The sequence below is a fragment of the Osmerus eperlanus genome, chromosome 22 (genome assembly GCF_963692335.1).
Source record: "Osmerus eperlanus chromosome 22, fOsmEpe2.1, whole genome shotgun sequence".
NCBI classification, from domain to species: domain Eukaryota; kingdom Metazoa; phylum Chordata; class Actinopteri; order Osmeriformes; family Osmeridae; genus Osmerus; species Osmerus eperlanus.
Genome location: NC_085039.1, coordinates 3379747 through 3390749, shown reverse-complemented (window position 1 = coordinate 3390749; position 11003 = coordinate 3379747). Strand labels below are relative to the sequence as shown.

Sequence of the window (11003 nt, the reverse complement as noted above, 5' to 3'; positions counted from 1 at the left end):
AAGGGAAAGCAAAAGGGGCGTTGCACCCTAAGGACAGTCGTTTTTTTGCTTTGTAACCAGGCACCACGTAATTAGCGTACAACACGCTTATTGCGTAAATACTAACAACAAACATGGCGGATGGTGAGTGCTTCGTTGTTGGACGAACGAGCCTATTTTTGCTTTATACTTGAGTATTCCGTTATTATATGTGTTTCTTTGAGCTAAGAATATCAACTATGTAAAAAATATGAATCTCACTCAGTCAATTCTATAAGTATTGTACCCTAATATGGCGTGGGATTCATTGAAGACAGGCTAACGCTGTGTTAGGTAGCTAACGCTAGCCTAAAAGCTAGCTAGCGCTAGCTAATAACAGCAGTTGGCACAGTAGTCTACAGTACTAGTAGTAGAAGCGTTGTGCAGTTATCGATAACGCTACCCGCCACTTGCTCGGTAATTGTTCATTCATTTGTAACTAGCTGGCTAACGTTAGCTGTTGTTGGGAACATCAACGTACGTTTAGCCAGTTAGCTAGAGTAGATGAGTTGCTACAGTTAGCAAACGCTTATTTCAAATGAATAACAAATCAATTGCTAACAACAGAGGTAGTTTCCTGTGTAACGTAACTACATACAAAGCCTCACAAAATGCTACAGTAAGTAGCATCGCTAGCTAGTATAGCTACATTGCAACCTTCTTCAAGCATACCAGTTCCGATAATGGTTGGTTGTCATGCTAAAGCCGTTTACGGGTTGTTCTAGGTGTAGTTGGCACCTAACACTGCTTTCAACTACTTTCCAACAGATCACACTGACGCAGATCAATCCATGGAGGGGCATACTCCTGTAAGTAAACGTATACTCCTATTCACATGAAAAGCTTTATTTTTAGGCCTAAATTAGATGGTTATAATCAGGGCTCTCAAGCTTGAAGCATTCGCCGTGAGTCTCACGAATGTCAACCATTTCTGTGTGGGATAACTTGACCCGCTATATTCAGGCATACGGAGGTAAGTTTTCTGCCGAGTTCAGAGCTGTCTCGAGTAATAGAGTTAAATGCCACCCACCACCCAATCAGGATTTTAGTACCAAAAAGTTGACTAGTATTATAATCTCACGCCAAACTTTTGATAAAACTTGAGAGCCCTGTATAATGGTAACAAGATTTCTGAATTGAAATATGGTGGCAGCGCCGTCTGTGCAAATACCTATTATTATTTATTTTTTTAATGCACATCACGGCATGATGAACTACTAGTAAGTAGATTTCTGTAAATTATTACAAAAGTAATAAGACAATTTCAAAGAGTGCCAAATTAATAATTTGGCTAAATGGCAAATTGACAACTTCATCATAAGGCTTGCAAGAACCGTGTAGAGAAATACATATCTACACTATACAACCCCAATTGCCCAAAAATTGGGACGTTGGGTAAAATAAAATAAAAAACAGAATACAATGATTTACACATCTCATAAACCCATTGTTATTCACAAAAGAACATATACAACATGTCAAATGTTTAAACTGATGAAATGTACAATTCTAAGAAAAAAATTAAGTAATTTTGAATTTGATGGCAGCAACACGTCTCAAAAAAGTTGGGACGGGGGCAATAAAGAGCTGTAGGAAAATTTTGCAACTAACTAGGGCTGCGTTTCCAGATAACGATGAATCGTAGCAACGATCGAGCAAAATAACTAAACCATCGATATCTCCGTGCATTTCCCAAACATGCTCGTAAGGAGTAGGCTTATCTATGCGCTTTCAAGAGCTACGAATTTTCAAGAGACCCTTTTAGCTACGGTGTCTTTGGGAACGGCCCGTAAAACTACGATTCGTCATACAATGGATTCTACGATCAACTTAGGCTTACAACGCTTTCGGGAAACGCAGCCCTGGTTACGCCTGGGACACACTTGCTGCGAAGCGCCTGGACGCGCCACGCAGCGCCACGATCGGCTACGACTGAGCAAAAGCTGTTCACACCAGACACCCATTTCTCCGCGCCGGTCACCAAGCCTTTCAGCAACTCTACTGTCCTTTACGCTGACATGGTACATAAACATGGCATTGGCTATATCCCAGCATTGATCCTTATCTACGTTGTCCTTGTAAAATGGAGTCAGGTGGCTGAGCGGTGAGGGAATCGGGCTAGTAATCTGAAGGTTGCCAGTTCGATTCCCGGTCATGGCAACTGACGTTGTGTCCTTGGGCAAGGCACTTCACCCTACTTGCCTCGGGGGAATGTCCCTGTACCTACTGTAAGTCGCTCTGGATAAGAGCGTCTGCTAAATGACTAAATGTAAAATTGTTGCTGGGGGTCATACAACTCCCTGTGCTTTTCAACTTCGAGAATTCATTAGATGCATGATTTTAGTAATCGACTTGGGGGTCCTCTCTCGGTAGGCTATGTCTGCACGCGTGTGTGTTGCGTGCAACGCGTGACAACTCGTTTCTCTCAAACAAACAAAACAACTACGGGCATGCTAGCTCAACGGATCAATCCGTTTATTTTCATTCGTTTTCATCAGGGTAACCACATGTAAAGGACGTTCGTTACCAACATTGTGTAATTATAAAGTCTACAACTTTACAAATGTTCACCATAGTCTACAATTAATGGAGTAAAATTTTAATAACATGTTTTTTTATTCAAATATATCAACTAATATGGTGTATTTCATCATCCTGCAGCCGATTTCGCAAGCGTCTCGCGAAAAAATTTGACCAGCTGCCAAAACGATCGCTGCAGATCGCAGGCAATCGCGGCACTTCGCAGCCAGTGTGGTCGGTCCCATTTGATAACATGGGCGCCGAAAGAAAAAAGGCGGCGCTTCCAGGCGCGGCGCAGCAGATCGCAGCCGATCGCAGGCAGTGTGTCCCAGGCGTTAGCTGCAAACGGATCAGTAATATGATTGCGTGTAAAAAGAATACTGTTCCTCAACGTAAAATTGCGAAGACTTTGAATATATCATTATCTACAGTACGAAATATAATACAATTATTGTGAGAATCTGGAGAAATCTCTGTGTTGTAAGGGACAAGGGGGAAAATAAATTCTGCATGATTCTGTAATGCAAATCATTGCATGGGCTCAGAAACACCTTCACAACTAATTGTCTGTGAACATAGTTTGCCGTGCCATCCAGAAATGCAGGTTAAAGCTCTATCATGCAAAGAAGAACCCACATGTGAACATGATCCAGAAACACTGCCATCTTCTCTGGGCTAAAGACTGTTCTGTGGTCAGACAAATTGAAATTATTTTTGGAAACCTGTAGTCCGGACACTGCGTCCTCCGGACTAAAGAGGAGAGGGACCAACCGGCTTGTTATTAGCACTCAGTTCAAAAGCCTGCATTTCTGATGGTATGGGGGTACATTAGTGCCTATAGAATGATCAGCTTGCACATCTGGAAAGGCAACATCAATGCTGAAAGGTATATACAGGTTTTAGAGCAACATTTGCTTGCATCCAGGCAACATCTTTTTGAGGGAAGACCTTGCATATTTTAGGAAGACAATGTTAAACCACATCCTGCATCTGTTACAACTGCATGGCTCCGTAATAGAAGAGTCCGGGTGCTGAACTTGCCTGCCTTCAGTCCAGATCTTTCACCAGTTAAAAACATTTGATGGATCATGAAATGAAAAATATGACAAAGAAGACCCAGGAGCAGCAAGAATCCTGTATCAGACACGAAAGGGACAACATTCCTCTCCCACAACTCCAGCAACTGGTCTCCTCAGTTCCCAGACAGATACAGACTGTTGTTAAAAGAAGAGGGTATGCTACACAGTGGTGAACATGGCCTTGTCCCAACTTTTTTGAGATGTGTTGTTGCCATCAAATTCAAAATTACCTTATTTTTTCTTTAAAATTGTACTTTTCATCAGTTTAAACATTTGACATGTTGTACATGTTCTAATGTGAATAACATAATGGGTTTATGAGATTTGTAAATCATTGTATTCTGCTTTTTATTCTGTTTTACACAACGTCCCAACTTTTGGGGAATTAGGGTTGTATCAAGAACAGCAATCTGCTTTTTAAATCTGAACAAATCAAGCAGGGCTGTATGGCAGGCCTAAATCATCAGAAACACATATACATAACCTACAGCAGGGGTAGACAATCCTGGTCCTCAGGTGCCACTGTCCTGCATGTTTTAGATGTTTCCCTGCTCCAGCACACCTGTTTCAAAGGAATGGGTTGTTATCAAGCTCTGTGGAAGCCGGGTAGTGACCATTCATTTGAATCAGGTGTGCTGGAGCAGGGAAACATCTAAAACATGCAGGACAGTGGCACCTGAGGACCAGGGTTGCCTACCCCTGACCTACAGCCTCATTGAAGTCCAAGAGAATGTGGTGATAAAGGAACTGGAACATAATTACCAGAAAAAGACCATAGTTAATAACCTAGTGCAGGGGTACTCAATTAGAAACCCAAAAGGTCCACTAACCAATGGCGCGCATTTTTTTGCCTTTTATTTGAGCGCAAAATAGTTTTTTGAGCTTTATGTCAAATTAACATAGCTGTTTTTCAATTGGTAAAACCTTGTCTAGTGAAGGTGATGTCTTTTTGTCTCTTAATTTTTCAGCCTCACCCTTACGTTTCTTAGCCTGGTTTTCCATTGTTATTCTTCTCCCGGTGCTCCCGATGGCCAGTCCGCCACTGCGGGGCTGGGCTGTGCCGCGGTGGTGAATTTTAAGTCGTATGATTGGAAATTCTCGTGCTGTCAGGGGGTGCTACAGCACTCCTAGTTCCCATGGCCATGATAGTGACGTTTCACATTAGCTACCACTATTGACAAGGGCAACCGTCTTATTAAACACATCGGTTTTGTGCTCCCCACTGGCAGCACAAATGCATACTTGTCTGAAATTAGGTCTTTTTGGAATCAACTTTTCGCCGGGTTTAGAGCACGACATGGTTTTTGCTAAGGAAGAAACGGGTTCTGTTAGCAAATCGATTAGCCTGCGTTGTTGTGAATGACACACACAACCTGACCCACAGAGGTTGCGGCCAACTTTCAGTGAGTGAGTTGTCATGGTGATTACAGTTATTAAAGCTCCTGATTGGACCTTTGTATTAGACAAGTAAGATAGAAACCAAATTTAGTTGGAACAAAAAGATGTGCCGGTTAAAATGGAAACGTTCCGTCAAAATGAATTAATTCCATAATAATATATCGGTTATAGGTCCGGGTCCGGATAGGGAACCGCCTGGGTCCGGACCGCGGTCCGCCAATTAGTGACCCCTGACCTAGTGCTTTAAAAATATCACTTTGTGCAAACCATGGCAAGTTCTTAAGGAAGATCAGCATTTCTGCTCACTTTTCTGTCACTCACTCTTTTAATCCCCAATGCCCTGGTCGAACGTGCACTGAAGCGCACTCACCGCAATGGCAGCATGGAGAGGATAGCTAGCATGTTCTTTCCCAATATTGGAATGGGCCGTCACAACAAAGAAGTATGTTTTTTTTCAAATATATTGGCATTTAGACAACAACAGCACCTGTCTTGATACTCCCTGGTCCTGTTGACGTGCTCTCCCAGAATGTTGTCGTACAGACTCAAAGCTGCTGTTGCTTGGACCAGTTTCTTTCATACGAGGCACCTTTTTCTGCTGATTCCGTTGGCAGTGATGCTGATTCTGATTGTTTGCATGTTAAATGATGAGACAGAGACATAGATGCAAGTAACCAGTCTTGTTCAGTGCATTGCAATACATACAGGTAACTGAAGCACACTGGTAAAACAGTTGCAGTAAACATTCACCCACAGATGGCCCGTCTATGCCAACTTACACCCATAGCATTGATGGCCAATGCAGTGTTTCCTCCATCTTGTCAATATGTCTTATACAATATTTGTTCTGGCATCGATAACACTGCGTGTAATATGCCCGTCGTGCTCAACAAGTTGCGGTGTATGAGCTTAACAGCCCAAGATAGGGACAGCCATCTCCTCTATTGCCTTCATATTACACACTTTGGAGGCTGCAGTTGAGAATCTGGCATGTGACCCCTCTGCACTTTTTCATCTGAAGCACAGCACTCTGTAGAGCAGTGGTTCTCTAGTGTTCTAACCACAGGACCCACATTTGTCCTTGGTCATTAAGTCATGACCCAAAAATTATTTAATTTCCGAACCATTATCATTTATTTCACGAAACAATTTGTGCCGTAATCCACAATGTCTGTAGCCTATGTACTGTTCAAAACATGAAACAAAAAACAGCAATAAGGTATTCTTCACTAAATGAATAGTGCAGTAATCGCAGTGCACTGATAAACAGGAAACAAATGAAAGTGCACAATGGGTGAAACAATTTGTTCTCTGTCCGTGTCCCTCTCATCATGCTAGCCTCCGATATCTGCTGACATATAACATTAAGAGGAGTGTTTGTTGCCTAGGTTACGCCTAAACCCAAATGCGGTGGTGTCGTTTTTTGTCCGAGATGTAGGCTACTGAAAGGAACAACTTAAAGGAGTGATTGACTGGGTTTTTTGGGTATTTCACACTGTTCCTTAAGGTCTTTTTCCCGGGAGAAAACTCTAGGTTTTCTCCTTTTATGGTATGCTCATGAATATATACATGAGCTGCGCGCTGATTGGTTGGTTTACAACGAATGAAGCTGCGGAGCAAAGACGCAACACTACCAACACTCACTGAAACATGAAGGTGGAGACTTGAAATAAAAAAAGTACAAATAAATCTATTGTGTCTACACAACACTGTTTTCAACAGATTGACTAGATATAATTTGAAATGATTACGTTAGTTGTTTCCACTTCTGTTGTCGAAGCAAACAGGATTGCCTTAGATGGGTAACGTTTGCACTACAGCTTAGCAAACAAACTATCGTTATTCAACTCAGCTTCAGTTAGTTCTAGCTAGCTATCTTGCTGAAAAATAGATCTGGACAAACATGCATCTTGAATTGTAGATTTACATGACAACATGTTTTATTTATTTGAATGAAACAGTCAGGAACATGAAATAACGTTAGCCCCATTGCCAATAAACTAGGCTAAATCATCACACATTCTACCTATGCTCTTGCCTTAGCAAGCTAAACTAGTTTACAGTCTAGGTGTTTTCGCTATCTAGCTGTTCTTGCATTCCTTGCAAATCAGCGTTAATAAAAAGCAGATGAGCTAGAGTCTAGCTAACATTGACTAGACGGGCATGATGTTTGTCTATACCGTAGCAGAATATCCCTGTGCAGTTCGACCCTCGACACATTTGCGCGAACCATTTTACCAAGGACGGTTTAGAAGACCTGGGACAATGTAAAGCAGGATTTGTTGCTGTTGCTGAAAAGAGGTGCGTTCCGACCTTATGTTCATCACAACCGCAGCTGTAGTATGATTTTGTCGGTAACGGTTATTAGCAATGCTAACGTATCCTGTATCTAGCACCTGCCTTTCTCCAGTTATTTCAAATAGATAATCTTGACAGGCGTTAGCAATAGGCTAGACTGCTATTCCTTTTCTGGCTATTTTTTCGGAAGCTTCCCTTCTAATGCCGACTACAGCTAGTCTAGCTAGAGTCATTTGCTATGTAAGGTATGTTGATGTGTTTAGAAACGTATTTAGCATTCTACCTATGCTAGATAGAGGAGACGTTAGCATTGCTAACTGTTATCGACAAAATCATACTTACAGCTTGCGTTTGTGATGAGCATACGGTTGGAACAGCACCTCTTTTCAGCAACAGCGGCTTAGCAAATCCTTCTTTAAATTGTCCAAATCCTTCTTTAAATTGTCCAAGGTTTTCTTTCAAAACTGTCCTCGTGAAATGGTTCGAGCAAATGTGTAATTGAGGGTTGAACTGCACAGGGATCTTCTCATAGACAAACATCACAGCCCGTCGAGTGTTTGGTTCCTTAGGAAGACTCTGAAAAGTGTCAGCATTCCCTGTGCAGCCTGGAACACTTCATTTACCACCGTAGTCCATTTTCAATATGATAGAAAAACGTTCTTCTTTGTAATTCTGTGGAAGTACACAGAGCAGCGCGCAGCCAATTTTGGGGCGTGACCAAGGTACAGACCAGAGCCAAAAAGGTGGAGCCACCGAACTGACGTCAGTTCGGTGGCTTTTTCAAAACCTACCGTTTTATAGCTACATTTTTTAATTGTGAGATTTACATAGGAAAGAGGTGTCAATGGACTTTGAGGTTCACTGTATGTCCATGTTACCCACTGAACTGTCATTATTCAACTGTGACAAGGTAAATTCGGTACTGCAATCAATGACCCCTTCAAGAGAATATCTGTTTTGGTTAGATTAAAATGTGTGTATTAGGGCTGCAACGATTCCTTGAGTAACTCGATTACAAAAAATGATTGAGGAAAATTCCTCTGCCTCAAAGCTTCTTTCAATTATTTTTAAAGATCGCGTCACGTTCTTTCGCAATGATTATTTTTAGTGTGGCACAACGCGCTTACGTCACCCACAAAGCGTAAGGAGACGCAAGGAGTTAGCGATATTTTTTGGTCGTGATAGTCTTTTTTGATTGAGAACGGCTCGCCCAGTACGCCGCATAGTCTTACTGTAGGCGGCAGCCACGTCTCGTTCGCGTCATGTCACAAAGTAAATAATTTTGTCGGTCAATTTTTCAGCAAAAAGGTTGTAGAGGGCAGCTTTCAAGAGATATGAGTATTCTGCATTTAGCCAGGCGGTACGATTTCTGGTGTGATTTGTGCAAGACTTGAATCTGAGTGAAACTCCGTCCCATGGTACTAGACTACATTGTTTTGACTTTAGCCTCAGTCAGATTCGGGTCGCTCACTGGCAGTGTGTTCACAATGTTGGACTCCATTCTACACTAAAACATCAGGGAGGACTGCTTATTGTAGATACGAGCCTGCTAAAGATAGCCAGTCTGATATCTAAAGATAGATAGTCTGATTTCTGAAAGCGAGCCTGTTTCATTCGTCATGTGCCTGGCTGAGAAAGCGACCTCCGTTAGTCAGGCTAGTTTTGCCCGTTTCAGGCTATTTAAATGTCTCTGACAGTCAGAATCACTGTTTACAGGCAAATGTCACGGTGGTCCTTGGCCAAATGTGTATATTGAACAGTTTAGAGCTAAATACTCTCGCCAGAGCCTGGAATCGAACCAGTGTTTTGAGTGATTTTCCATGGGTCTCCATCAGGTCATCCGGACATTTCACACTGAGGTACGCAGTAAAAATCACTGTTCGGATTTCACGCATCTGGTATTTAACCAGTATGGATAAATACATGGTCTTACATTTACATTTAGTCATTTAGCAGACGCTCTTATCCAGAGCGACTTACAGTAAGTACAGGGACATTCCCCCGAGGCAAGTAGGGTGAAGTGCCTTGCCCAAGGACACAACGTCATCTGGCACGGCCGGGAATCAAACTGGCAACCTTCTGATTACAAGCCCGCTTCCCTAACCGCTCTGCCACCTGACTCCCCTTCACAGTTAAATAATTTAAAATGCTGAGAATATTAATAATGTTATTTTTGATTGTGTGAACTAGCTGGGTTTGCCGTTGGGCTAAGAGAATAGAAGAACATTAGTTCTTTGCGTTGGGTTAGCACAGCAGCGGAAGTGGTGAGACCTGTTTTCCGGTGAGACCGGTTTAGTCATGTGACGTTTGACATATACCCTATTATGCAAAATTACATTTTATCCGATTACTCGATTAATCGATGGAATTTTCAGTAGAATACTCGATTACTCAAATATTTGATAACAACAGCCCTAGTGTGTGTATATATATATACACACATACATACACACACACTTGAGGTTAAATTGATAACAAATAATTTCATGAGTGACCATGGTAAATCACAAATATGATCAAAGTATTTCGCCGTGCCCCTGGACTGGCGTCATAGCACCCATTTTGAGAAACCCTGCACTAGATAGTTAGCCCTAAATGGGACAGTAATTGTTACCAGTCATCAGTGTATCTAAATGATTTGTGCAATTTGTTTTCCATTAGGTTGCTGAAAACCCTCATGCTGAATATGGTCTGACAGAAAACATTCAGGTAATGTTTAATGACAATCCAAGGCTTGAATCTATTACCGTGAGTGTGCCTGGGAACTTTATTAATCCCATGTCTTTAGATGCAATTATTTGTCACCTTGATATGATTAATAAATCCATGTGTGTTGGTTTGAGTATTATGTATTCATAATACTCAAACCACCTTTTTCCTAAATCATTATTCTCTTGTAGAGAATAGTGGAAAACGAGAAAGCTAATGCAGAGAAGGTGTCAAAGCAGAAAGTGGACCTGCAGTCTCTCCCTACAAGGGCATATCTTGATCAGACGGTGGTACCCATCCTTCTTCAAGGGCTATCCGTACTGGCCAAGGAAAGGTATGGCAAGCACAATTCTCACTGACTAAAGACCAACAACAACACATCGTTTTCACAGATATATGTTGTTATTTTAAAGTGTTAGAATACCCTGGAGGCCAATTTCTGAACAAATGTGCTATAGGATCCACCATATACCCTGGCTTGGCTCTTTATTAAATGTACATTTGCTTCCTGTCACACTTTCAGACCTCCAAATCCAATCGAGTTTTTAGCAGCGTTCCTCCTGAAGAACAAATCACAGTTTGAAGACCGAAATTAAGCGCCTGGATGGAATTTGGCAATTCGAGGCCATGTTTGAAGTCAAGAACATAGCTATATTTCTTTCATTGGTTGTGTTTGCTAACGATACAGACTTTTTTTTTACTAGAATAAAAACTGTGCTGCCCAGAACATTTTGGGGTCTTTGGTTATTTTTACGAGTAATCCGAGGCATAGACCTCACCTGCATGCAAGCCAAGATTTACACGACATATAAATATGCAAAACAGAATTTATACTAAAGTAAAAGAGGGAAATAAATAAGTATACCATTTTAAATGTAGCGCCCTCTCGGATACAGTTGACTACACCACCCCTTGAAGTGGGCTAAATTATATCGGAGCAAGGGGAACTCAATAACGCTATTGCCACAGTTGAGAAAGTAT

At 41.7% G+C, this 11003-nt stretch overlaps 1 protein-coding gene across 1 annotated transcript; it reads left to right on the top strand.

Annotated features, from left to right (window-relative positions):
* Position 1: 1 nt before the first annotated feature.
* On the top strand, positions 2-10749 carry dpy30 (dpy-30 histone methyltransferase complex regulatory subunit). The gene is made up of 5 exons (XM_062448118.1): positions 2-123; positions 787-827; positions 9975-10022; positions 10214-10356; positions 10546-10749. The coding sequence occupies exons 1-5, from the start codon at positions 114-116 to the stop codon at positions 10616-10618; spliced, it is 315 nt and encodes a 104-aa protein (XP_062304102.1). The 5' UTR covers positions 2-113; the 3' UTR covers positions 10619-10749.
* Positions 10750-11003: the final 254 nt, after the last annotated feature.

Excerpts from the sequence above, each read along its gene's own strand:
- dpy30 (XM_062448118.1), top strand. Across the intron at positions 10,023-10,213 it reads GTCTGACAGAAAACATTCAG|AGAATAGTGGAAAACGAGAA; the intron begins GTAATGTTTAAT and ends ATTCTCTTGTAG. Across the intron at positions 10,357-10,545 it reads TCCGTACTGGCCAAGGAAAG|ACCTCCAAATCCAATCGAGT; the intron begins GTATGGCAAGCA and ends TCACACTTTCAG.